The sequence below is a fragment of the Neopsephotus bourkii genome, unplaced genomic scaffold (assembly GCF_033783945.1).
Source record: "Neopsephotus bourkii isolate Nb327-2 ecotype Australia unplaced genomic scaffold, CSIRO-AGI_Nbou_v1 NB_1148, whole genome shotgun sequence".
Taxonomy (NCBI): domain Eukaryota; kingdom Metazoa; phylum Chordata; class Aves; order Psittaciformes; family Psittacidae; genus Neopsephotus; species Neopsephotus bourkii.
In genome coordinates this window covers 43,260-70,299 of record NW_026901634.1, presented here as the reverse complement: position 1 = coordinate 70,299, position 27,040 = coordinate 43,260, and the positions used below count along the sequence as shown (strand labels likewise).

Sequence of the window (27,040 nt, the reverse complement as noted above, 5' to 3'; positions counted from 1 at the left end):
GGATGCAGGGCTGGGAAGTGCGCACCGCGACTGCCCCTACCAAACCCTGCACCCTGATCCCTTTATAGGTCTGTAACCAGAGCCCCACTGGCACCCGACCAGCAGCCACGGGACAGTGGCTGGGTGTCAGGGTGCCCAGGACAGGTGAGGTGAGAAGGTCTGCGTGACCCAGGAACACGAATCCGAGCATGGGTTTGTGCAGAGGCGAGGGCACAGGCATGGTTTGCACATCCACTCTCCAAGAGGCTTTGCCAGCCCATTCCTTGCTCTGTGATGGAGCCCTCTGGGTGGGCACAGCCTGTCAGTGTCCTGCTGCCACCATCCCAGTGCTGCCATTCAAACACAGTGATGCAGCACTCGCAGCCTGACCAGGTTTTCCCTGCTGCACTGAAGGGTGGTGTGTGTGTGCCTGCAGAGTTCATCTTCTCACAGTCCTACCTTGTGCTGCAAGTTTCTGCTGCTCTCTCTAAGCTGGTTTTTCTGCTGCTGTTTCTAAGCTACAGCACAGCCAGGGTGCAGGCAGGGCAGCAGGAGAGGGCTCCCTGGGAGCCATGGAGGGGAAGCTGGGACCTGCCCAAGGAGCTGCTGCATCCTCCCAGGAGGATGGTCTGTGCTAAGCAAGGAGAGAGGAAGAAGAGCAGTGCAGGGAGGGCATCCTCAGCAGGGGGCTGGCAGGAGTGATGACCATGCAGACACAGCAAGGGGGCAGGAACAGTGGGACAAGCTCCCCATCCTGGAGTTCGGGAGAGGAGACTTTGGCCTTTTCAGGGATCAGCTTGGTAGAGTACTATGGGATAGAGCAGGGAGGAGGAGCCCAATAAACCTGGTTAGCATTCAAGGATCATCTCCCTCAAGCTCAGGAGTGATTCACTGAAAAAAGGGAAGTCAGACAAGAACACCAAGAGGCCTGTGAGGAAGAACAAGGTGCTCCTGGTTGAAATCCAGCACCAAAAGGAAGCCTGAGGGAGCAGATGGGTGAAGTGGCCAGGCTGCTCTCCATCACGTCTGAGAAGTGTGGCAGCCCAGTGAGGTTTCACTGACTGGAAAAGGGGAAACCTAGCATCCATTTGTACCTGGGGGGTTGTACCTGGGGGTGTTCTCCTCGCAGAGCTCTGCTCATGTGCCTGCTTCTCCCCTATTTATTGCTGCCGGGGCTGCGGTGGCAGCATCAGCTGCGGTGTTGTGCAATCTGGGTGTTCCCAAATTTGTAGTTCCCAGCCACAGGAGATGGTAGGCAGATATTGCCAGCTGAAACAGTGCTTCCTTGCCCACACTTCCCTGGAGCCTCATGGCGAGGGCTTGGCTCCTTCAGCTCAGTGCTCAGCCGGGGGACACCTCCCTGATGTCCCTTGTGCCACCTGAATTAATCCCTCTTGTAAACACAGAAAGGCTTCTCTGGAAGATACGTAGCCAGGTAAATTTGCTTATCCCCATGGGACAGGATGCCCTGTGCATGGTTTCCCCATGCGCAGACCTCATGGGAGGCAATGCCACAAGCACGGTGCTCGGAGGCTGGGCAAGGTACAGCTCCATGGCAAAGGCCTGCTGATTCCTCCCAAGGCATCCCTAAAGGTACAGAGCTGCACGGAGGATGGGCAGGTGGCCAGGAGTCTTCAGGCTACGTGGCTTTTACACGGCCACACGGCACAGCCACCTCCTCCAAGATGTCTCTCCAACCTGTGTACGTGTTGCTGCAGGGGAAGACAGAGCTGGAACCTGGATGTGCCCAGGGCACAGAGGGTCTCTCTGGTCCCTGTCCAGCACAGGGATAAGTGTCTGCTTTGAGAATTCTCCACAGGCACATCTGGCCTGGGCTTGAACATGCCCAAAGAACCACTCTCCTCCTTCCCGGGGAGCAGGATCTGCACTGATCATGTACACATTCCACTTCGGTTTGACTTAAAACATTGGAGTGGCTGCATCCAGCTCTGCCCCATCTCATCCTGGGCAGGACCTGTCTGGACAAGAGTGAGAAGCGGGGACTGGGAGGTGCCTGTTGGGTATAGGGGAGCACGGGGACACCAAAGGAAGTCGGTGGACCTTCAGGGACACCACAAGGAGGACTGTGGATGTCTGGTGTCACCACAGGAAGGGCTGGGGATGCCTGGGAACACCAGAGGAACACCTGGGGATCGCAAGAACCAGCACAGCAAGGGCAGGGGGCTCTGGGGACAGCACAGTGGAGCTCTGAGGACACAACAAGGCAGGTGGGGAAGGAGAAGCACCTGAAAAGCTCCAGTTGACAGTGAAGCCAAAGGTGGCCTGGCTGTTCTTGTTCGTGCGGTGCTGGGAGCCCTGCAGCGGTGACACTTTGATCTCGTTGCCAGTGGCTGTCACAGCCGTGTGGTAGGAGCCGAGGAATTCACCTTTCTCATTCACGGCCATGATGGTCATGTTGGAGCCCAGGTCATTGATCCAGTGCCCGGTCACCGTGCACTGCGGTGGAAGGGACCCATCACCGGTGCTGCAGCGCTGCCAGGGTGCAGGCAGGGCAGCAGGAGAGGGCTCCTCAGGACAAAGCCCTCTGGGGAAGAGGAGACTGAGAAAGCTGGTTAGCATTAAAGGGTCACCTCCTCCAAGCTCAAGAGCGATTGTCCCAACAAAATGGAAGTCAGGTAAAAGCTCCTGGAGGCCTGTGTGGGTGAGCAAGGGGCTCCTGGACAAACTCCAACACCAGAAGGAAGCCTACAGGGGGTGGAAGCAAGGACAGGTATCCTGGCAGGAACACAGAGAAATTGTCAGAGCTGCCAAGGCTGAGGTTAGGAAAGCTGAAGCCCCGACAGGGTTAAATCTGGCCATGGAGATTAAGGACAGCAAGAAAAGCGTCTACGGGTATGTCGGTGATAAGAGGAAGAAAAGGGAAAATGTGGGCTCTTTCCAAATGGAAAGGGGAGACCTGGCTACCCAGGACATGGAGAAGGCCAAGGTACTCAGTGACTTGTTTGCTTCAGTCTTCACTGGCAAGAGCTCCAGCCAGACTGCCCCAGTCACAGAAAGCAAAGGCAGGGACAGGGACAATGATGAACCCCCTGCTGTAAGAAAAGATCAAGTTTGAGACCATCTAAAGGAGCTGAAGGTTCACAAGTGCATGGGACTTGATGAGATGCATCCATGGGCCTGAGGGAACTGATGGGTGAAGTGGCCAGGCTGCTCTCCATCATGTCTGAAAAGTGTGGCAGCCCAGTGAGGTTTCACCGACAGGAAAGGGCGAAACCTGGCATCCATTTGTAAAAAGGGACACAAGGAAGACGTGTGGAACTACAGGTCGGTCAGTCTCCTGAGAGCCAGTGATGTCATGGAGCAATTCCTCCTGGAATCTGTGCAAACGCACATGGAAAAGGAGGAAGTGGTTGGTGACAGCCAACATGGCTTCACTAAGGGCAAATCGTGCCTGACAAGTTTGGGTTCCTCTATATCAGGGTTACAGCATTGGTGGATCAGGGAAGAGCAGTTGATGTCATCTACCTGGACTTGTGCAAGGCATCTGACAATGTCCCAGGCAACGTCCTTATCTCTAAGCTGTAGAGGCATCGGTTTGAGGAATGGGCCATTTGGGCAAGGAATCGGCTGATGATCACACTCAGAGTGTTGGGGACAATGGCTTGATGTCCAAGTGGAGAGCAGTGATGAGTGGCTCTCCTCAGGAGTCAGTGTTGGGACCAGTGCTGTTTAACATCTTTGTCAGTGACATGGACAAGAGACAGTGGGTGCTTGAAGCAAAACTTTATTGTGAGATGCAAAGGGGGGACGAGGGATGCAGGCACCCCAGGGCTGCAGCCAGCTCAGGAACTCCCATGCTGCCTCCCTCACTTTTCCTATGAGCCCTGGCGGGTGAAGACGTTGGTGCCGACCCTGTAGGACACAGAAGGAGGAGATGTAAGGGTGGGAATTGCAGCCTTGCACAGGACAAATGCACCCTCCCAGTGCCAATGCCCACCCAGTTCCATCTCCCCCAAGAGTGGCTTCAGCGTGGTGGGACCCAAGGGCAGGCTGGGCCCGAGCACCATCCTCAGTCACCACCAGCAGCTCTGGGGCCATTGAGCATCATGGTAGAGCAGAGCCCCAGACCCCTGGGGATGCGCAGGGGACCAGGGCATGGTCTCACATGGTGGCTTTCCAGTCGTCCTCGATGCTGTCCTCATGCGACCGCAAGAGCCACATCGTCTTCAAGACCTCCTTTCCCTCCTCATTCACAAAGCACTGGCCCGTGAACACAGTGATGGAGTCTGCAGGGATGGGGCAGGAGGTGAAGGGGAACATGAACAAGGTGGTGGGTCAGTGCCCTGCACCCTGTCCCAGCACAGGGGGCAGGAAAGCTGGGCTGCCCCTGCTCTCTTTGACAGTGGTAATGGGGAGAGCAGGCAGGAGGGGTCTCGAGTAGAGATGGGCACACAGCAACCCCCCAGAGGATCCTCTGCACCCTGGGACTGGGAGGAGACACCAGGCAAAGAGCTCCAGAGTCAAGGATGGGAGAGCATCAGGGACAGCACAGGAGATGTGAGAGCACTGGGGACACCGCAGGGGAAGGCAGGGGATCATCAGGGACACTGCTGTGAGGGCAGAAGAGCATCATGGACATCGCAAATGAGGACAGGAGGTAACTGGGGTATCACAAGATGAGCAGCAGGATGTGAGGACATGACAGTGGAGGGTAGGTGAGATCTGGGAACACAACAGGGAAGATGGAAAGGAGAAGTACCTGAACCGTTCCAGTTGACGGTGAAGCCAAATACGGGCCGGGCCTGGTTTGTGCAGTTCTGGGACCCCAGCAGCAGTGATCTGTTGACAGGGCTCCCGCTTCTTGACACAGCCGTGATGTAGTAGCCGATGAAGTTACATTCTCTGCTCAGGGGGTTGATGGTCATGTTGGAACCCAGGTCATTGGTCCAGTTCCCGGCCAGCACACACTGGGCTGGAGTGGACTGTGGCAGACAGATGAGTGGACATTTGCCGTAAACATCTCTTGGTGCATAAGAAGCCAGCTTCGTTGCACATGTTGTAAACATTGCAAGAGACTCCTTGTCTTTGCCAGGTGTTATAACACCTCTAACAGTAGGTGTTATAACCACAAGCAAGAACACAACACCGGTTTCAACAGCTAATTGCACATGTATAGGATGCCAGATCATTGACCTTGGAGGGGTCTCATTGGATGCAACCCCTGAAATACTCCCCCTGAAACCACCGCTCACGTTGAGCTTGCACAGACACAGACCACAGCCACCATCGCATCGTGCAGAAATGAAGAGGCATCCTCTCAGGAGCATAAAACCCAAATCAATGAATGCTCAGGTGGGACCCTGTCCACCAAGACACCCCGGGTGAAGAGGAGCAAGGGGACACCACTGGATCCATGGTGGTGATGATCTCCTCTGTTTTATCTCCTCCTCTCTTCCTCTCTTGCTTTTAATTCAACAGTGACAAGATCTAAGTGAAAACTCATGGCACGGAACTCATTTCTCCAGTTAAAGCAATCACAATTGAGCTGCTGTATCTAACCATGTGCCTTGGATTTTTATTAGGATATCGTAAAAATGGTTGGCTGGCTGGTTGGTGTCGAATCGCCTTAATTCAGTCCCTGGTCATCACGAACTTGCTCATTGGTCCCAAGGGGAAGGAGGCCATCCTAAATGACTCCTTTTGGGTAGCAACAGGGATCCATCACCGGTGCTGCAGTGCAGCCCCTGCCCACCCTGCCCCTGCATCCCAGCCCTGCTGTTACCTTTCCTGTGGAGAGGACTGGGGCCACCATGGCCAGGCTGAGCACCAGGAGGAAGGGGGTTGCGTGCACCATCTCTGCAGCAGCGGGCAGCGGGTGTACCTGGGGGTGTTCTCCTCGCAGAGCTCTGCTCATGTGCCTGCTTCTCCCCTATTTGTTGCTGCCGGGGCTGCGGTGGCAGCATCAGTCACGGCGTTGTGCAACCTGGGTGTTCTCAAATTTGTAGTTCCCGGCCACAGGAGATGGTAGGCAGATATTGCCAGCTGAAACAGTGCTTCCTTGCCCACACTTCCCTGGAGCCTCATGGCGAGGGCTTGGCTCCTTCAGCTCAGTGTTCAGCCTGGGGACACCTCCCTGATGTCCCTTGTGCCACCTGAATTAATCCCTCTTGTAAACACAGAAAGGCTTCTCTGGAAGATACGTAGCCAGGTAAATTTGCTTATCCCCATGGGACAGGATGCCCTGTGCATGGTGCCCCCATGCGCAGCCCTCATGGGAGGCAATGCCACAAGCACGGTGCTCGGAGGCTGGGCAAGGTACAGCTCCATGGCAAAGCCCTGCTGATTCCTCCCAAGGCATCCCTAAAGGTACAGAGCTGCACGGAGGATGGGCAGGTGGCCAGGAGTCTTCAGGCTGCGTGGCTTTTACACGGCCACACGGCACAGCCACCTCCTCCAAGATGTCTCTCCAACCTGTGTACGTGTTGCTGCAGGGGAAGACAGAGCTGGAACCTGGATGTGCCCAGGGCACAGAGGGTCTCTCTGGTCCCTGTCCAGCACAGGGATAAGTGTCTGCTTTGAGAATTCTCCACAGGCACATCTGGCCTGGGCTTGAACATGCCCAAAGAACCACTCTCCTCCTTCCCGGGGAGCAGGATCTGCACTGATCATGTACACATTCCACTTCGGTTTGACTTAAAACATTGGAGTGGCTGCATCCAGCTCTGCCCCATCTCATCCCGAGCAGGACCTGTCTGGACAAGAGTGAGAAGCGGGGACTGGGAGGTGCCTGTTGGGTATAGGGGAGCACGGGGACACCAAAGGAAGTCGGTGGACCTTCAGGGACACCACAAGGAGGACTGTGGATGTCTGGTGTCACCACAGGAAGGGCTGGGGCTGCCTGGGTACACCAGGGGAACACCTGGGGACCTCAAGGGCCAGCACAGCAAGGGCAGGGGGCTCTGGGGACAGCACAGTGGAGCTCTGAGGACACAACAAGGCAGGTGGGGAAGGAGAAGCACCTGAAAAGCTCCAGTTGACAGTGAAGCCAAAGGTGGCCTTGCTGTTCTTGTTCGTGCGGTGCTGGGACCCCTGCAGCGGTGACACTTTGATCTCGTTGCCAGTGGCTGTCACAGCCGTGTGGTAGGAGCCGAGGAATTCACCTTTCTCATTCACGGCCATGATGGTCATGTTGGAGCCCAGGTCATTGATCCAGTGCCCGGTCAAAGTGCACTGCGGTGGAAGGGACCCATCACCGGTGCTTCAGCGCTGCCAGGGTGCAGGCAGGGCAGCAGGAGAGGGCTCCTCAGGACAAAGCCCTCCGGGGAAGAGGAGACTGAGAAAGCTGGTTAGCAGTAAAGGGTCACCTCCTCCAAGATCAAGAGCGATTGTCCCAACAAAAGGGAAGTCAGGCAAAAGCTCCCGGAGGCCTGTGTGGGTGAGCAAGGGGCTCCTGGACAAACTCCAACACCAGAAGGAAGCCTACAGGGGGTGGAAGCAAGGAGAGGTATCCTGGCAGGAACACAGAGAAATTCAGAGCTGCCAAGGCTGAGGTTAGGAAAGCTGAAGCGCCGACAGGGTTAAATCTGGCCATGGAGATCAAGGACAGCAAGAAAAGCATCTACAGGTATGTCGGTGATAAGAAGAAGAAAAGGGAAAATGTGGGCCCTTTCCAAATGGAAAGGGGAGACCTGGCTACCCAGGACATGGAGAAGGCCAAGGTACTCAGTGACTTGTTTGCTTCAGTCTTCACTGGCAAGAGCTCCAGACAGACTGCCCCAGTCACAGAAGGCAAAGGCAGGGACAAGGAGAATGAAGAACCCCTTCTGTAGGAAAAGATCAAGTTTGAGACCATCTAAAGGAGCTGAAGGTTCACAAGTGCATGGGACTTGATGAGATGCATCCATGGGCCTGAGGGAACTGATGGCTCAAGTGACCAGGCTGCTCTCCATCATGTCTGAAAAGTGTGGCAGCCCAGTGAGGTTTCACCGACAGGAAAGGGCGAAACCTGGCATCCATTTGTAAAAAGGGACACAAGGAAGACGCGTGGAACTACAGGTCGGTCAGTCTCCTGAGAGCCAGTGATGTCATGGAGCAATTCCTCCTGGAATCTGTGCAAACGCACATGGAAAAGGAGGAAGTGGTTGGTGACAGCCAACATGGCTTCACTAAGGGCAAATCGTGCCTGACAAGTTTGGGTTCCTCTATATCAGGGTTACACCATTGGTGGATCACGGAAGAGCAGTTGATGTCCTCTACCTGGACTTGTGCAAGGCATCTGACAATGTCCCAGGCAACGTCCTTATCTCTAAACTGTAGAGGCATCGGTTTGAGGAATGGGCCATTTGGGCAAGGAATCGGCTGATGATCACACTCAGAGTGTTGGGGACAATGGCTTGATGTCCAAGTGGAGAGCAGTGATGAGTGGCTCTCCTCAGGAGTCAGTGTTGGGACCAGTGCTGTTTAACATCTTTGTCAGTGACATGGACAAGAGACAGTGGGTGCTTGAAGCAAAACTTTATTGTGAGATGCAAAGGGGGGACGAGGGATGCAGGCACCCCAGGGCTGCAGCCAGCTCAGGAACTCCCATGCTGCCTCCCTCACTTTTCCTAAGAGCCCTGGCGGGTGAAGACGTTGGTGCCGACCCTGTAGGACACAGAAGGAGGAGATGTAAGGGTGGGAATTGCAGCCTTGCACAGGACAAATGCACCCTCCCAGTGCCAATGCCCACCCAGTTCCATCTCCCCCAAGAGTGGCTTCAGCGTGGTGGGACCCAAGGGCAGGCTGGGCTCGAGCAGCATCCTCAGTCACCACCAGCAGCTCTGGGGCCATTGAGCATCATGGTAGAGCAGAGCCCCAGACCCCTGGGGATGCGCAGGGGACCAGGGCATGGTCTCACATGGTGGCTTTCCAGTCGTCCTCGATGCTGTCCTCATGCGACCGCAAGAGCCACATCGTCTTCAAGACCTCCTTTCCTTCCTCATCCACAAAGCACTGGCCCGTGAACACAGTGATGGAGTCTGCAGGGATGGGGCAGGAGGTGAAGGGGAGCACGGACAAGGTGGTGGGTCAGTGCCCTGCACCCTGTCCCAGCACAGCGGGCAGGAAAGCTGGGCTGCCCCTGCTCTCTTTGACAGTGGTAATGGGGAGAGCAGGCAGGAGGGGTCTCGAGTAGAGATGGGCACACAGCAACCCCCCAGAGCATCCTCTGCACCCTGGGACTGGGAGGTGACACCAGGCAAAGAGCTCCAGAGTCAAGGATGGGAGAGCATCAGGGACAGCACAGGGGATGTGAGAGCACTGGGGACACCGCAGGGGAAAGCAGGGGATCATCAGGGACACTGCTGTGAGGGCAGAAGAGCATCATGGACATCGCAAATGAGGACAGGAGGTAAGTGGGGTATCACAAGATGAGCAGCAGGATGTGAGGACATGACAGTGGAGGGTAGGTGAGATCTGGGAACACAACAGGGAAGATGGAAAGGAGAAGTACCTGAACCGTTCCAGTTGACGGTGAAGCCAAATACGGGCCGGGCCTGGTTTGTGCAGTTCTGGGACCCCAGCAGCAGTGATCTGTTGACAGGGCTCCCGCTTCTTGACACAGCCGTGATGTAGTAGCCGATGAAGTTACATTCTCTGCTCAGGGGGTTGATGGTCATGTTGGAACCCAGGTCATTGGTCCAGTTCCCGGCCAGCACACACTGGGCTGGAGTGGACTGTGGCAGACAGATGAGTGGACATTTGCCGTAAACATCTCTTGGTGCATAAGAAGCCAGCTTCGTTGCACATGTTGTAAACTTTGCAAGAGACTCCTTGTCTTTGCCAGGTGTTATAACACCTCTAACAGTAGGTGTTATAACCACAAGAACACAACACCGGTTTCAACAGCTAATTGCACATGTATAGGATGCCAGATCATTGACCTTGGAGGGGTCTCATTGGATGCAACCCCTGAAATACTCCCCCTGAAACCACCGCTCACGTTGAGCTTGCACAGACACAGACCACAGCCACCATCGCATCGTGCAGAAATGAAGAGGCATCCTCTCAGGAGCATAAAACCCAAATCAATGAATGCTCAGGTGGGACCCTCTCCACCAAGACACCCCGGGTGAAGAGGAGCAAGGGGACGCCACTGGATCCATGGTGGTGATGATCTCCTCTGTTTTATCTCCTCCTCTCTTCCTCTCTTGCTTTTAATTCAACAGTGACAAGATCTAAGTGAGAACTCATGGCACGGAACTCATTTATCCAGTTAAAGCAATCACAATTGAGCTGCTGTATCTAACCATGTGCCTTGGATTTTGTATTAGGATATCGTAAAAATGGTTGGCTGGCTGGTTGGTGTCGAATCGCCTTAATTCAGTCCCTGGGTATCACGAACTTGCTCGTTGGTCCCAAGGGGAAGGAGGCCATCCTAAATGACTCCTTTTGGGTAGCAACAGGGACCCATCACCGGTGCTGCAGCGCAGCCCCTGCCCACCCTGCCCCTGCATCCCAGCCCTGCTGTTACCTTTCCTGTGGAGGGGACCAAGGCCACCATGGCCAGGCTGAGCACCAGGAGGAAGGGGGTTGCGTGCACCATCTCTGCAGCAGCGGGCAGCGCGTGTACCTGGGGGTGTTCTCCTCGCAGAGTTCTGCTCATGTGCCTGCTTCTCCCCTATTTATTGCTGCCGGGGCTGCGGTGGCAGCATCAGTCACGGCCTTGTGCAATCTGGGTGTTCCCAAATTTGTAGTTCCCGGCCACAGGAGATGGTAGGCAGATATTGCCAGCTGAAACAGTGCTTCCTTGCCCACACTTCCCTGGAGCCTCATGGCGAGGGCTTGGCTCCTTCAGCTCAGTGCTCAGCCGGGGGACACCTCCCTGATGTCCCTTGTGACACCTGAATTAATCCCTCTTGTAAACACAGAAAGGCTTCTCAGGAAGATACGTAGCCAGGTAAATTTGCTTATCCCCATGGGGCTCCTGGACAAACTCCAACACCAGAAGGAAGCCTACAGGGGGTGGAAGCAAGGACAGGTATCCTGGCAGGAACACAGAGAAATTGTCAGAGCTGCCAAGGCTGAGGTTAGGAAAGCTGAAGCCCCGACAGGGTTAAATCTGGCCATGGAGATCAAGGACAGCAAGAAAAGCGTCTACAGGTATGTCGGTGATAAGAGGAAGAAAAGGGAAAATGTGGGCCCTTTCCAAATGGAAAGGGGAGACCTGGCTACCCAGGACATGGAGAAGGCCAAGGTACTCAGTGACTTGTTTGCTTCAGTCTTCACTGGCAAGAGCTCCAGACAGACTGCCCCAGTCACAGAAGGCAAAGGCAGGGACAGGGACAATGATGAACCCCTGCTGTAGGAAAAGATCAAGTTTGAGACCTTCTAAAGGAGCTGAAGGTTCACAAGTGCATGGGACTTGATGAGATGCATCCATGGGCCTGAGGGAACTGATGGCTCAAGTGACCAGGCTGCTCTGCATCATGTCTGAGAAGTGTGGCAGCCCAGTGAGGTTTCACCGACAGGAAAGGGCGAAACCTGGCATCCATTTGTAAAAAGGGACACAAGGAAGACATGTGGAACTACAGGTCGGTCAGTCTCCTGAGAGCCAGTGATGTCATGGAGCAATTCCTCCTGGAATCTGTGCAAACGCACATGGAAAAGGAGGAAGTGGTTGGTGACAGCCAACATGGCTTCACTAAGGGCAAATCGTGCCTGACAAGTTTGGGTTCCTCTATATCAGGGTTACAGCATTGCTGGATCAGGGAAGAGCAGTTGATGTTATTTACCTGGACTTGTGCAAGGCATTTGATAAGGTTCCACACATGATCCTTGTGTCTAAACTGGAGAGGTGTGTGTTTGGTGGATGTGCCACTTGGTGGATAAGGAATTGGGTAGATGATTGCACACAAAGTGTTGTGGTCAACAGCCCAATATCCAAGTGGAGACCAGTGATGACTTCTTCATAGTTTGGTTTTGGGACCAATGCTGTTTAACATCTTTTTGGGAGATGTGGACAGTGGGGCTGAGTACAACCTCAGTAATTTGCAGATTAGCTGATGACACCAAGCTGTGCAGTAGAGTTGACACACTGGAAGGAAGAGATGCCGTGCAGAAGGACCTTGACATGCTAGAGACGTGGGTCAATGCCAGCCTCACAAAGCTGACCAAGACCAAGTGCAAGGTCCTGCACCTGGGCTGGATCAATCCCAAGCACAGATACAGGCTGGGCAGAAACTGGAACTCTGTACTGGACTTCATAAAATGAAGCTTGGCCATCAGGTCAAGGGAGGTGATTCTTCTCCTCTACTCCTCAATGCTAGAGATCCTACCTGCAGTACTGCATTCAGCTCTGGGTCCCCAACACAAGAAGGGCATGCTCAGCAATGCCACCTTGCTGGAACACCTCAGTATTGCTGCACAGCCTCTGTGGAACCCTGTCCTGGCAAAATGTTGACATGTATCATCGAATCATAGAATACCAGGTTGGAAGGGATCTTACAGATCATCTGGTCCACCCTTTCCTGGCAAAAGGACAGTCTAATCAAGGTGTCCCAGCACCCTATCCAGCTGAATCTTAAAGTGTCCAACTTTGGGCAATCCACCACTTCCCTGGGGTGGTTATTCCAATGGCTGATTGTTCTCATTGTGAAGTATTTTCCACTTTTGCCCAACTGGAATCTCCCAAGGAGTAGCTTGTGCCCATCACCCCTCATCCTTTCCATGTGACTCCTTGTAAAGAGGGAGTTTTCATCTTCTTTGTAGCCATCCTTTATATACTGGAACATGGTGGTAAGGTTCACCCTAAGATTTGTTTTCTCAAGTCTGAACACAGCCATTTCTCTCAGCCTTTCCTCACAAACTGAACAGTCGTTTGCTCGTGTTTGTGGCCCTTCTGTGGACCCTCTCCAGCCTGTGTTGTATAGCAGAGACCAAAACTGAACGCAGTAATCCAGGTGTGGCCTCACAAGCACTGAGTAGAGTAGGATAATGACTTCTTTGTCTCCGCTGATGATGTCTTTGTAGATGTAATCCAGCATCCTCTTGTCTTACTTTGCTGCAGCTGCACACTCTTCACTCATATTGAGCTTGTTGTCAATGAGGACCTCCAGGTCCCTTTCTACAGAGCTGCTCCCCAGCTGGGCAGACCCCAGGCTGTGCTGCACTCTTGCATCATGTTACCCAGAACCTTACAGTTGTCCTTGATGAGCTTCACAAAGTTCTTTTGAGCTCACTTTTCCAGCCTGTACAGGTCTTCCTGCAAGGTGATTCTCCCTTCCATAGTGTCTCCTTCCCCACTTAGTTTAATATCATCGGCAAATGTGGCCGGGGCACACTTGATCCCACCTTTCAGATCACTTGTGAAGATGCTGAACAGTGTTGGGCCCAATATTGATCCCTGTGGATCCTACTAGTGACAGGTCACCAGCTAGAATGGGAGCTGTTCACCACCACCCTCTGGGTGAGGCTGGTCAGCCTGCTCCTCACCCAGCACACAGGTCACTCATCCAGACAGTAACGCACCAGTTTCTCCTGTTTAACAATGGGCTTGTGTTTCCCTTTTATTTCTGACTGTTGTTTACGTACCTGAAGAACCATTTCTTACAGTTTTTGACAGCTCTGGACAATTTAATAGAATCACAGAATCTGCCAGGTTGGAAAAGACCTTTAAGATCATCGAGTCCAATCATTACCTCAGGTGTCAAGACCACCACTAACCCATGTCACTGAGGGCCTCACCTACATGGTTTGTGAACACTTCCAGGGATGGTGACTCCAGCACTGCCCTCGACAGCCTGTTCCAATGCCTGAGCACCCTCCTGGGGAAGAGATTTTTTCTTAATATTCAGACTAAACCTCCCCTGGAGCAGCTTGAGGCCATTTCCTCTTCTGCTGTCACTTGTTACCTGGGATAAAAGACCAACCCCCACCTTGCTACAACCTCCTTTCAGGCAGTTGTAGAGAGAGATGAGGTCCCCCCTGAGCCTTCTCTTCTCCAGACTAAACCCCACAGTTCCCTCAGCTGTTCCCCATCACATTTGTGCTCCAGGCCCTCCACCAACTCCATTGCCGTTCTGTGAACCCACTCCAGCACCTCAATGTCTCTCTTGTAGTGAGGGGCCCAGAACCGAACACAGGATTCGAGCTGCAGCCTCACCAGTGCAGGGGGATGATCACTGTCCTGGCCCTGCTGCCCCACTATTGCTGGTACAGGCCAGGATGCTGTTGGCTTCTTGGCTGACTGGGCACAAGCTGCTCATGTTCAGCTCTATCAATCAGCACCCCCAGGTCTTCTCCCATGAGCAGTTTCCAGCCACTCTTCCCCAAGCCTGGAGCATTGCATGGGATTGTTGTGGCCCAAGTGCAGGAGCTGGCACTTTGCCTCATTGAACCTCATCCCATTGGCCCTAGCCCATGGGTCCAGCCTGTGCAGACCCCTCTGCAGAGCCTTCCTATCCTTCATCAGATCAACACTCCCACCCAGCTTGGTGTCATCTACAAACTTACTGAGGGTGCACTCCAGATATAAAACAATACTGGCCTGAATACCGAGCCCTGAGGGACACCACTAGTAACCAGTCGCCAGCTAGATGTGACACCATTTACTGCTACTCTTTGGGCTTGGCCATCCAGACAGTTTCCAACCCAGTGAAGAATCCTCCTATCCAGGCCATGAGCAGACAGCTTCTCCAGGGGAATACTGTGTGAGACAGTGTCAAATGCTTTACTTAAGTCCAAATACACAATGTACACAGCCTTTCCTCCTCAGCCAGGTGGGTCAACTTGTCATAGAATGAGATCAGGTTGCTCAAGCAGGACCTGCCCTGCATGAGCCTGTGCTGACTGGGCCTGATCCCATTTTCCTGCACATGCTGTGTGATCTCACTTAGGATCATCTGCTTTACCCAATGCTCTGGGACCTGCCCACTAGACCAAGACTGCTAATGGATGATGGAGAGTGGTTTAGCAAGCTCCTCTGCCAGCTCCTTCAGCACTCTTGGGTGCAACCTATCAGGCCCCATAGACTTGTGTACGTCTAAGTGGAGCAGGAGGTCACTGGCAATTCCTTCCTGGATTATGGGTTCTTCAATCAGTTCGCCATCTGGGTCATCCAACTCAGGGGACTGAGTACCCTGAGAATGGCTGGTGTGACTATAAAGACTGAGGCAAAGGTGGCATTGAGTATCTCAGCCATTTCCTCATGCTCAATCACTAGGTTTCCCCTAGTACCCAACATAGGATGGAGATTCTTCTTGGCCCTCCTTTTATTGCTAGTATGTTTGTAAAAATGTTTTTATTATCTTTTATAGCAGTGGCCAGATTAATCTCCAGCTGTGCCTTTGCCTTTCTAACTTTCTCCCTACATAACTTAACAATATTCTTGTGCTCCTCATGGGGAGACAGTGTTCAGCCACATCCAGAACTCCACAATGTAGTGATCACTACCAACCAAGATACTACAAAGCAGGTTTGGTGGGTTTGTGAGTAGCAGCAAGTCCAGCAGTGCCTCATTCCTGGTTGGAACATGCAACATTTCTGTGAGGAAGCAGTACTCTATAGAGTCCAGGAATGTGATGGATGGCATGCTGGCTTCTCTGCTGTTCTTCCACCAGCTGTCTGGGTAGTTGAAATCACTCATAAGAACCAGGTTCTGCTGACCTGAAGCTTGCTTCAGTGACTCAAATATTGCTTTGTTTGCCTTAGTGCCTTGGTTTCAATGTCAGTAGCAGATGCCTACTGTAAGATCCCCCTTGGAGATGACCCCTCTGATCTTGACAAAGAGCCATTCAACAGGGCTTCTACAGTCCCCATCACTGACTTCTATACATCCAATGTTCTCCTTAACAGGACTTAGCTTTTCCTGAATAGGGTGGGACTCCTTCTCTTCTTTTAACCTGCAAGTCAGCCTATAGCCATCCACCATGATGGTCCTGCCATGTGAATTGTGTCACCATGTCTCAGTAATTCCTGTGATACCATAACTTTCTGACTGTGCACAGAGCTCCAGTTCCTCCTGTTTGTTCCCCACATTGCACGCATTGCTGTACATACGCTTGAAGTAGCTGGTATCCCACTTTCCATCTTAGAAGGCAGCTAAGGAACATTTGTTACCGCACTGGTTGGCCTGACTCACTCCCCAGTTGGCTGCAACAGTGTGAGTGTTGCCATTTGGACCCTGCTCCAAAGTCCTTCAGTTTAAAGCGCATCTTACCAAGTTGGCCAACCTGCTGCCAAAGGTTCTGTATAGGTGAATCCCATCCCTCCCTAACAGGCTCTAATTGTTGAATCATTCTGTTGGCATAAAGGCAATAATGAAGTCTCTCTCTGTGGTGAGAGCAGAGTCCTGCAGTCCCTCTGCCACCCTCTTTCCTAATTCTCACGTTCTTCTAAAGCGAATAAAAGACTGCACAGACCAAAGGACGCTGTAGAGGGACCCGGCATAAAGGCATTCTGCTCATAAAGGCTGTAAGAACTGAAAAAGCTGGAGGAGTTCCAGGGAAGCACCAAGAAGGAAACACAAGCGTCACTCCAGAAGAGGAAAATGGACCCAAGGGAGCAAAATGTGACAATCAAACCACATGCAAGTCTGCAATGTGGCAAGCTGAAACACAAAGCAGGTGGAGAGCATGCTAAATCCACAGATGCTGTTGGCAACGCTCTCCCTCAGCATTCCTGGAAGGAAAACAAGGGGAGCAGCAGGAGGGGGCAGTCCCACCAACCCACTCCTATCCTTGGGCTGCTCGCATCCCAGGCAGGGTGCCAGCATGGGATGTTCTGCTCATCTGGGGTTATTTTGGGACTGTAGAGCTAAAGGACCAAGCTTCAAGCTGAGATTCCTGCAAATCCTTTGCTCTGTCCAGGATGTGTGACTCATACAGATCCCAGTGCATTCTGTAAGGCACAAAATCCAATGGGCAGAGGTTTAGAGCTGCAGCTGATGGAGGTCCATGTTCCTGTAAATCACACACTTTTCCCTAAAAGGAGGTTTCAGTGTGCTGCACAGAGCAGCACTTCCTCTTTGCAGGAGTATGAATGAAGCCAAGAGCCTGAGGGCTGCCTCAGAGGTGGGGAAAAGGAGATCTCATCCACCTTTTGGGAATGCAGAAGGGCCCCCAGCTTATCCTCCCATCCCACTCACCCAGCATGGAACAGGGAAGAGCCAGTGCTCTGCCATGCTTGGTGTCAGAGATTCACTTTGAGGACGCAGCATCCCATTTGGGCTGGAAAAGGGGGTGTTCTCTTCCTGCAATAACAGGTTGAGAGATCACCCTGTACCCACCACAGTGCTTTAGCCCACCTTCCCCGGGACATACCCACAGACTGCACAAGGTCGGGTTTGAAGTTAAAAATAGCTCATTTTATTTGTTTTGGGGGCACATCTTCCCTCAGGGCTAGTAGCAGCCCCCATGCTGGTGCAGACTGATGGTGCTCAGGTGCCTCAGGCTCTCCACGTCTGAAGTAAGAAGGTTCTCCATCCTCCTCTCAGGCCATCCTCTTGAAGGTGTTACGTCCCACCCTGTGGGGAAGCAGAAGGTCACTAGTGCCCAGCCAGTGGAGGGGCAGGGGTCCCAGTGGGGCTGGGTGTCCTTGGCTCACCTTGTGGCTTTCCAGTCATTGTGTTGGGAGTCAACCTTCTCCCGCAGCATCCAGGAGGTCTGCAGGACCTCCTCACTGCTGTTCGCACCAAAGCACTGACCCACAAAGACAGCAGTGGAGTCTGAGGGTAAGCAGGGGCTGTTAGCATCCAAGTGGGACCCTGGCTGTTCATGGGGCTTCATGAGCACCAATGGGTCCCATGCTCAGGGAAAAAGGTGGGTCCCGATATTTGCAGGGGAATGCTCTGGCAGTGATGCTGTCAAAGCAACTCTTGATGCCACCCAGCCCAAACACTCTTTTAGGAAGTCACCTGCTGCCCTGAAGGCATTGTGCAGAGTGGGGACAGCTCAGGAAAGGACAGACTGGGACAGGTGCAGGGACAAAGGGATAGGGATGGGCACTGGGACCTGCTTAAGCTCCCATTCTCATCCCACCTCCCCATCCAGGCACAGCCACTGACCAGAAAACTTCCAGTTGACAGTGAATCCGAAGGTGCAAAGCCCATCCTCGTCCAGGTGCTGGGAGCCAACAAGGGGGGATGGCTCGATGGGCTTCTGGGTGCTGGACACTGCAGTGTGGTACTCGCCTGAGAAGTTGCCATGGTTGTCAACCTTGTCCACAAACATCTTGGAGCCCAGGTCATTCTCCCACCAGCCAGTCAGGTCACATACCTGGGGATGAGCAGATTTGCCCCTGAAGACTGCTCGCACACAGCCCCTTCCCCTGCCCACATCCCCATGGGGTGCTGGACTCACCTTGCTCTTCCCTGTGGAGTGCTCCTGCCTTTGGCTCAGCCACCATTTGGTGCTGGTTGCCTTTGTCTCCTTCATGCCGGCTTTTTCCCCACCTGGAGTTTTGTCTGCCTGGCAGAAGATCTTGGAAAAGAGGTAAAACACAGGGGCAGTCAGGTGAGCTTTGCGACCCCAGGACACATCTGCCTGTGCCTATGGGGATGTGTGCTCTGCATGGCACTGGTGCTTGATGTGAGCCCTCAGGTTCATGCAGCCCCTGCAGCATCCCACTCGCAAAGCTCCAGCTCCAAACCCAGCCTGTCCTCCCCACACCACACTTCCCCAGGTAGGGGCAAGAAGCCACCCCACCGGTGGACCCTGCCCCAGTTTCCCTTCATGTCATGCCCATCCCTCCCGGGGACACGGATAGCCCCGCAGCATCCCCCGGCTCCCCTCGGCAGGACCTCCCCCCGGAGCAGGGGTTCTCCCGCTGCCGGAGGGTCCCTCCTGATCCCGGGCAGCCTCCCCAGGCCAGTGCCCCATCGTGTCCCGCAGCGGCTCCACCTGCATCCCCGCCGCGGCCGCGGCCAGCGCTGTGCCCGTGGGCACCGCGAGGGTGCAGAGCAGGCGGCGGCTCATCGTCGGCAGCAGCGAAACCGAATCCAGCCGTGCCGGGGCCGCCCGCCCCTTTTTATAACACGGCCGAGGAGCTGGCTTCCCGGAAAGCCTCGGCAGCAGGGACGGGGACACGGATGGGGATGGGGATGGGGGTGTGGGTGGGGAAGGGGATAGGGATGGGGATGGGGGTGGGGATGGGGACAGGGGTAGGGATGGGGATGTGGATGGAGTTGAGGATGGGGATGGAGATGAGGATGGAGAAGGGGGTACAGGTGGGGATGGGGATAGGGATGGGGTTGAAGATGGGGGTGGGATCATGGATGGGGATAAGGAAAGGGGTGGGGATGGCCACAGGGATGGGGATGTAGATAGAGTTGAGGATGGAGCTGGGGATGGGGATGGAGACAGGTATGGAGACTGGGATGAAGGCAGAGATGGGAATGGATATCAGAAGGAGGATGGGGATGAAGGCGCAATGGGGACATGTAGGCTATTACATGTCTATAGATGGGCTGTCTATAGACAGGTAGGAGCAGCCTCACGTTCACAAGCCCTCATCCCCATGGGGAACTTCAACCACCCCAATAGCTGTTGAAGGGACAGCACAGCGCAGCATATGCAATCCAGAAGGTTCCTGGGATGTCTTGATGTTGACTTCCTTCTCCAAGTGATAGAGGAGACAATAAGGAGAGGTGCTATGCTGGACCTTTTCCTCACCAGCAGAGAGGGGCTGGTGGTGAGTGTGAAGCCCAAGGGCAGCCTCGGCTGCAGTGTCCATGAACTGGTGGAGTTCAAGATCCTTAGAGCAGTGAGGAGGCTGCACAGCAAGCTTGATACCCTGGAACTCATGAGAGCAGACTTCATCCTTGGCTGCATCAAAGGAGTGTGCCCAGCAGGTTGAGGGAGGTGATTCTGCCCCTCTACTCTGGTGGGACCCCACCTGGAGACCTGAGTTCAGCCCTGGGGCCCTCAACACAAGAGGGATGTGGAGCTGCTGGAATGAGTCCAGAGGAGGCCATGGAGATGCTGCAAGGGCTGGAGCAGCTCTGCTGTGTAGCCAGGCTGAGAGAGCTGGGCTGGTTCAGCCTGGACAAGAGAAGGCTCCTGAAGGGGAGACCTTAGAGCAGCTCCAGTGCCTAAAGGGGCTACAGGAAACCTGGAGAGGGGCTTGGGACAAGGGCCTGTAGGGACAGGAGAAAGGGGAATGGCTTTGAACCATGCAGAGGGGAGATTGAGATGAGCTCTTAGGCAGAAGCTCTTCCCTGTGAGGGTGCTGAGGCACAGGGTGCCCAGAGAAGCTGTGGCTGCCCCATCCCTGGCAGTGTTCAAGGCCAGGTTGGACACAGGGGCTTGGAGCAAGCTGCTCTAGTGGAAGGTGTCCCTGCCCGTGGCAGGAGGTTGGAACTTCATGAGCTTTAAGGTCCCTTCCAACCCAAACCAGACTGATTCTATGTAGGACAGGTTGCCTCATGTTGCCCACTGGTGTGGCCCAGCCTGAGGGTCCCTGGCCCTGTGTCTCATAGAGGTGTGCAGCCCTGGTTGCATGCACCCGATGTGAGCAAGAGGGCAGCGAACACCAGGGTGGGCTGCTGCTGCAGGGGAACAGGGCAGGGGGCTATATGGGAGGCAGGGCAGGAGTGCGGGGCCATATGGGAGGCAGGGCAGGGGTGTGGGACATATGGGGCTGATGATAAGTGTGGCTTGGGAGCAGTGGTGTTGACAGTGGCAGTGCTGGCTTCCTGTAAACATGTGCTTTTGCTTTCTCTTTCTGTTCAGTTTCACAAGCAGGATCTTTGCCTCATCCCTGATTCTGTAAACTGCCTTCTGCATGCACAAGTCTGGGTGAGAGCAAGGCGCCCCAGTCCTCACATCACAGCATGGGTTCTTGCAGGGTAACAAAGAAAACACTCAATCAAGATGCAGAATTGTAGTTAGGCCAAAAAAAATGAAGCTAGACAAAAGGTAAAAGCAGAATATTTTTGATCATACCTATTTCTATTCACATTCTTACCGTAAAAGCCCCATTTACCGGAAGGAAAATTTAATCAGCTTTTTGTTGGAATGCTGCATTATAAACTGCATCTGTGCACACGGAGTCATGTTGTGAACAGTCAGAAATGTATTTATAGAAAGTCTTTCTTCAGAATGGACAAGATCTTCTGTTCCATGTACTGCTCAGGACTGGGGGGGCTGAGAGCAGCCCCAGAGCTCAGAAGGGAAGGAGGGAGGGGAGCGAAGGCTGAGGAAGAGTGGGGAAGGGCAGGAGCATGGTGAGAGGAAGAGGATGGTGGACAGGGCGCCATGCTTCCCCAAGGCACTGTGTTTGCTGTCCCTGCCCCATCCATCAGCCTCTTCCCCCAGCAGCCCTGCATTCCCCAAGCAGCACTGTCCTTTGAGCCCTTCCTGCCTCTCCCAGCCCATCCCTGGGATGCACAGGGGCATCCGAGCTGGGAGCCGTGTGTTATGTATTGGGTAACTTGTGAGCTGGGAACATCGTGAGCTGGTGAAGTGATAAATTAGTGAGTTCACGTGTTGGACTGGTCCGTGCAAAGGGCGTTGTTTGATGTGTGTGGTTTCATTACCAATGAGCTGATAAAGTTTAATGTGCAGGAGGTGATGTTGTCCTCTGAATCTGAGTTCCCAAAAGCAGCCTTATCGCGTTCCACCCTCTGGCTGCTCAAGTGATAACCAGATAGCGGGCAATGCAAGCATACATGTATATTTTCAGCATGGATCCTTCTAGCATCTGGTCTTAGCCACCCAGTCTGCCCAGTAGCTACCCCTGGAGCCACTTGTCCTTCCTATGGACCCTCTAGAATCCAGCCTAGACTTTGGATCACTCCAAAACCCCACCATGGTTCCCTCTGTGTGAGCAGGCACTCAGCCCTCCCCTGTTACATGTACCCATGAACCCACACCCAGAGCAACGGCTGGAAATGGAGTTCAATGGGAAGACGAGGCAGACTGGTGTGCAGAGACAATGATGCCATGTGAAGTGCTGACGCATCCTGTTGAGATGGGACTCCACACCAGGGATGCTGCCTGGGGACACCCATTGCTGAGTGCCTGTAGATGCCCCACATAGGTGCATGGGCAAGAAGGCACCTGCAGAGGCCTGAGGCCATGATCTGGAAGCAGGATGACCCAGCTTCTATCCTTCCCTTGTCCCCCAGTCCCACAAAACACCTCCCTTCTCTCCCATTGGACCACCTCACTCTGCCCATGGGCACAGTGTGGCTTCTTGCACCCCAGGGACACACAGGGCACAGCTCTTTGCCAGGCACAGAAAGGTTTATTCAGCTCCATGTATGGGGGCAGCAAGCTTTGGGAAGGGACACTGGGAAGCACTGGGAGGAAGCAGCACAGGGTGAGGGTGTGTTTCCAGCCAGGATACCGGGAGCAAGCAGGAGCCCAGCCCAGGACCAGGACAGTGGAGAGCCTCAGGAATGCAGGTGGGACAGCAGGATCCAAGCAGCTCCAATCTCCATCCCCATCACTGGATGCGGGTGAAGATGGAGGTGCCGACCCTGCAGGAAGGCATGTCAGCAGAGGGGAGGCAGGGCTGTGGGCTAGGGTTAGGGTTAGGGTTAGGGCTAGGGTTAGGCTTAGGGTTAGGGCTAGGGTTAGGGTTAGGGTTAGGGTTAGGGTTAAGCTTAGGGTTAGGGTTAGGTTTAGGGTTAGGGCTAGGTTTAGGGTGAGGATTAGGGTAGGGTTAGGGTTCGGGCTAGTTTTAGGTTTAGGGTTCGGCCTAGGATTAGGGTTAAGTTTAGGGCTAGGGCTACAGTTAGGTTTAGGATTAGGGTTAGGTTTAGGATTAGGTTTCAGTCTAGGGTTAGGTTTAGAGTTAGGCTTAAGTTTAGGGTTTGGTTTAGGGTTAACTTTAGGGTAAGTTTAGGGTTATTTCTAGCTTTAAGATTAGGGTTAGTGCTAAGTTTAGGTTTAGTGTTAGCATTATTGTTTATGCAGGGAGTTTGCTCACCTTGTTGCTCTCCATGAGTCTCTGCGGGTTGGGACCTCTTCCCGCACAAGCCATGTTGTCTCCAGCGTCTCCTTCCCACGGCGGTCCACAAAACACTGGCCCACAAATGCACTGATGGAGTCTGTTGGGATTCAGTTGGGACAGAATGAGTTCATCTTCTGTGCCCCATATAGAGATTCCTGTTTCTGGCAGGCAGAAAAACACACACCCCCCGCCACCTGCACTGCGTAGACAGAGGGACCTCCAGATTGCTTGGACAGATAGATGGGTATTGTCCGTGCCATGTCCTTTGGATAGATGGACACCCCTGCCGCACTCCCAGATGACTTTCCTCCCATCCACCCCAAACGGACAGCTCTCCCCACACCCATTCCCATGGCAGCAGTGTGAGCACTTGACTGGTCCATGGCCACAGCCACTGTTTCTCTGGGTGCATGGGGAGTGTGTGGCAGCCCCCCACTGCCAGCATGGGAAGGGGATGGCTGGCTGCCCCAGGACCCTGTGCTGGGTATCATCGTACCTGCGAACTGCCACTGCACGGTGAAGCCGAAGGTGGGCTGCCCCTTGCTACTGGAGTGCTGCAGGGCCCCGTGCAGCGGTGACACCAGGATCTGCTTGTTGGTGGCTGCCACAGCAGTGTGGTAGGAGCCCGAGAAGGTTCCAGCTGCATCCAGGGCCAAGAAGGTCACGTTGGAGCCCAGCTCGTTCCTCCACAAGCCCTGCAGGTTGCACTGGGGACCGGGGGGTGTGTAGCTGCCTTGGGCAGTGCCAAGCCACAGCTCACCCTCCAGCGTGCCTGAGCAGTGGGATGTGTGCCCCACATGCATGGGGCTGGCACAGCCCCTCTGCATGGTTGATGGGACTGATGGGGATAGCACCTCCCCATCCCATGGCAGGGCAGTGGGGTGCTGGGTATCCCCATACGAGGGGTAGGAGACCAGCCAGAGCAGGCAGCCTCCTTGGTCATGTGTGCTGCACCATGGCATGGCACAGCATGGCATGGCACAGCACACAGCAAGGGCAGCAAGACCCTTGGACACAAACGTTCTATGCTCTGTGGCACAGCTTGGTATGGCGCCGTGAAAGCATGCAGCCCCCTCAAGGCATGCACACTGTGCCCCAGGGGTGGCATAGCGTGGCACTGCACAGCACAGCACACAGCGGCAAAGCACAGCGTAGCGCAGCACCGCACAGCACGGCGCAGCACAGCATGGCACAGCACACGGTGGCAAAACACAGTCTGGCACAGCACTGCATGGCACAGGACACGGTGGCAAAGCACAGCACATGGTGGCAAAGCACAGCGTGGCACTACACAGCCCAGCACGGCATGCCATGGCACATCGTGGCACAGCACGGCACAGCACCAGACAGCACAGTGCAGCGCAGCAAGAGCAGGCAGCCCCTCGGCTGCTCACGCTGCACCCCAGGGATGGCACAGCAGGGCACGGCGCAGCACGGCACGGGGCAGCACAGGGTGCCGGAGTGCCACAGCACAGCGCGGCAGGGCACGGCGTGGCACGGCATCTCCGGCCACGGCACCAGGCAGCACAGCAGAGCGCAGCAAGAGCAGGCAGCCCCCTGGCCGCTCACGCAGCAGCGGGGCACGGGGATGGCACAGCAGCGCAGGGCGCAGCACGGCACGGCACAGTACAGCATGGCAGCACGGAGCGCAGCCCTCCTCTGCGCGCTGAGCGCACCCCCCGCCTGCCCTTACCTTCCTGGCAACGGCGGAGCGCGGAGCGAGCAGCGCCAGGGCGAGCAGGAGGCAGCAGCCGCCGGTCCCCATGGCAGCAGCGGTGCTGGGGCTGAGAGCGCTGCCCACGCTGCGGCCCGCGCCCGCCCCGGCTCTTTTATGCCGCAGGGGGCAGAGGCCGCCCATGCCGGGCCCCCGGCCAAGGGCCACCGCGGTGGGACACGGGCCACCGGCCACCGCGGCACAGCGAGAGGAGCCCCGCGGAGCACGGGGAGGTGGGGGGGGGGGGGCTGCGGCAGCGGCTCGGTACCCCCGGGGGCAGCGGGACACATTGGGCACTGGAGATGGTGACAGGAGAGGTCATGGTCCCCCAGGGGTGCTGTGGAGGGGGTGGTGGGGTGCGGGTGCTGAGGCACGACGTGACGAGAGATGGTGGGTGTTTGCAGCAAAGCTTTATTATGAGAAGCAATGGGGATCAGGAGGGGGACACACTGCAGCCAACTCAGGAGCTCCGATCACCCTCACTCCTTCTTTGTGCGCAGGCGGAAGAAGACATTAGTGCCGACCCTGTAGGACACAGAAAGAGGAGACGTAAGGGTTGGAATTGCATCCTTGCACACGACAAGCCCACCCAGCCCTGTCTCCCCCAACATCAGATGCACGATGGTGGGACCCCTGGGCACCACCCTTGGTCACCACCAGCAGCTCTGAGGACGCTGATCACGATGAGGTGCATCACTGCTGGGGATGCGCAGGGGAACTGTGCGGGGCATGGTCTCACATGGTGGCTTTCCAGTCGTCCTTGATGCTGTCCACATTTGACCGCAGGAGCCACATCGTCTTCAAGACCTCCTTTCCTTCCTCATCCACAAAGCACTGGCCCGTGAACACAGTGATGGAGTCTGCAGGGATGGGGCAGGAGGTGAAGGGGAGCACGGACAAGGTGGTGGGTCAGTGCCCTGAACCCTGTCCCAGCACAGGGGGCAGGAAAGCTGGGCTGCCCCTGCTCTCTTTGACAGTGGTAATGGGGAGAGCAGGCAGGAGGGGTCTCGAGTAGAGATGGGCACACAGCAACCCCCCAGAGGATCCTCTGCACCCTGGGACTGGGAGGTGACACCAGGCAAAGAGCTCCAGAGCCAAGGATGGGAGAGCATCAGGGACAGCACAGGAGATGTGAGAGCACTGGGGACACTGCAGGGGAAAGCAGGGGATCATCAGGGACACTGCTGTGAGGGCAGAAGAGCATCATGGACATCACAGCAAGGGCAGGGGCTCTGGGGACAGCACAGTGGAGCTCTGAGGACACAACAAGGCAGGTGGGGAAGGAGAAGCACCTGAAAAGCTCCAGTTGACAGTGAAGCCAAAGGTGGCCTTGCTGTTCTTGTTCGTGCGGTGCTGGGACCCCTGCAGCGGTGACACTTTGATCTCGTTGCCAGTGGCTGTCACAGCCGTGTGGTAGGAGCCGAGGAATTCACCTTTCTCATTCACGGCCATGATGGTCATGTTGGAGCCCAGGTCATTGATCCAGCGCCCGGTCAACGTGCACTGCGGTGGAAGGGACCCATCACCGGTGCTGCAGCGCAGCCCCTGCCCACCCTGCCCCTGCATCCCAGCCCTGCCGTTACCTTTCTTGTGGAGAGGACTGGGGCCACCATGGCCAGGCTGAGCACCAGGAGGAAGGGGGTTGCGTGCACCATCTCTGCAGCAGCGGGCAGCGGGTGTACCTGGGGGTGTCCTCCTCGCAGAGCTCTGCTCATGTGCCTGCTTCTCCCCTATTTATTGCTGCCGGGGCTGCGGTGGCAGCATCAGCTGCGGTGTTGTGCAATCTGGGTGTTCCCAAATTCGTAGTTCCCGGACAGATGAAAGTGTGTTTGCTGGCAGATATTCCCAGAAATGCCAGCTGAAACAGTCCGTCCCTGCTTACACTACCCTGGCACCTCATGGGGAAACCTTGGCTCTTACAGTTCATTGACCAGCAAGACAGGGGAAACCACCCTCATATCCCTTCTGGACCCCTTCTTCCACATCATTGCTGTGCATGGGGTGCATAAAGGGTGCCAAGGAGCCCTATCCCGGGGCACCCCAATATCACTGCAGCACACATCCCACCCTCCTCTTCCTCACCAGGCATCCTTGTGCAAACCCACCCGAAAGGCTCCTTTAAGGGCTTTGCTTTATCCACCCCCAATACTGATGCAGCCAGAGATCAGACTGCAGAACACTTGTCCTCCTCTCACTCTAGGCTGGTATGTAGGTTTGCTGTTGTTTTTACAAACTGGCTTTTGTTGGAATTGCTGTGTTTATGGAAAACGAGCATTCCCCAGGTACTTTGGACATCACATTTTAATGATGACAAAGGTTGTATCGATGCAGGGATTCTTGAATAACTTTAAGTACGTGTTTATATATTTTCCCCTTACATTATATTGTTGCTGGCTGGAGAGGCTGTAATAGCTCTGTTCAAATCAGGACTCTTCACCCCATTCCTCAGTCATT

At 54.9% G+C, this 27,040-nt stretch overlaps 2 protein-coding genes across 7 annotated transcripts; both read right to left on the bottom strand.

Moving 5' to 3' along the window:
* Positions 1-3,758: 3,758 nt before the first annotated feature.
* On the bottom strand, positions 3,759-26,323 carry LOC133217609 (avidin-like). Of its 6 annotated transcripts, none has more exons than XM_061363202.1 (4): positions 26,170-26,323; positions 25,879-26,089; positions 25,326-25,446; positions 3,759-3,852 (listed from the first exon to the last, which is right to left on the bottom strand). In XM_061363202.1, exons 1-4 carry the CDS (start codon positions 26,299-26,301, stop codon positions 3,816-3,818), a joined length of 501 nt encoding a protein of 166 aa, XP_061219186.1. In that variant the 5' UTR covers positions 26,302-26,323; the 3' UTR covers positions 3,759-3,815. The 6 variants fall into 6 exon arrangements, with proteins under 6 accessions (XP_061219186.1, XP_061219188.1, XP_061219190.1 ...); XM_061363204.1 differs by lacking the exons at positions 25,326-25,446; positions 25,879-26,089; positions 26,170-26,323 and adding exons at positions 4,106-4,226; positions 6,960-7,170; positions 10,451-10,579 and having other exon boundaries at positions 3,771-3,852; XM_061363206.1 differs by lacking the exons at positions 25,326-25,446; positions 25,879-26,089; positions 26,170-26,323 and adding exons at positions 4,106-4,226; positions 4,700-4,907; positions 5,723-5,925 and having other exon boundaries at positions 3,771-3,852.
* Positions 17,257-18,970, bottom strand: LOC133217624 (avidin-like). Its single transcript, XM_061363244.1, has 5 exons — positions 18,816-18,970; positions 18,276-18,395; positions 17,981-18,191; positions 17,521-17,641; positions 17,257-17,440 (listed from the first exon to the last, which is right to left on the bottom strand). Exons 1-5 carry the CDS (start codon positions 18,888-18,890, stop codon positions 17,407-17,409), a joined length of 561 nt encoding a protein of 186 aa, XP_061219228.1. The 5' UTR covers positions 18,891-18,970; the 3' UTR covers positions 17,257-17,406.
* Positions 26,324-27,040: the final 717 nt, after the last annotated feature.

Coding starts and splice junctions, on each gene's coding strand:
- LOC133217624 (XM_061363244.1), bottom strand. CDS start 18,890: ATGAGCCGCCGCCTGCTCTGCACCCTCGCGGTGCCCACGGGCACAGCG. Junction 17,642..17,980: donor TGTCAACTGGAAGTTTTCTG/GTCAGTGGCTGT, acceptor GCTTACCCTCAG/ACTCCACTGCTGTCTTTGTG. Junction 17,441..17,520: donor AATGACTGGAAAGCCACAAG/GTGAGCCAAGGA, acceptor GCTTCCCCACAG/GGTGGGACGTAACACCTTCA.
- LOC133217609 (XM_061363201.1), bottom strand. CDS start 26,301: ATGAGCAGAGCTCTGCGAGGAGGACACCCCCAGGTACACCCGCTGCCC. Junction 26,090..26,169: donor CAGTCCTCTCCACAAGAAAG/GTAACGGCAGGG, acceptor CTTCCACCGCAG/TGCACGTTGACCGGGCGCTG. Junction 25,447..25,878: donor TGTCAACTGGAGCTTTTCAG/GTGCTTCTCCTT, acceptor CCATCCCTGCAG/ACTCCATCACTGTGTTCACG.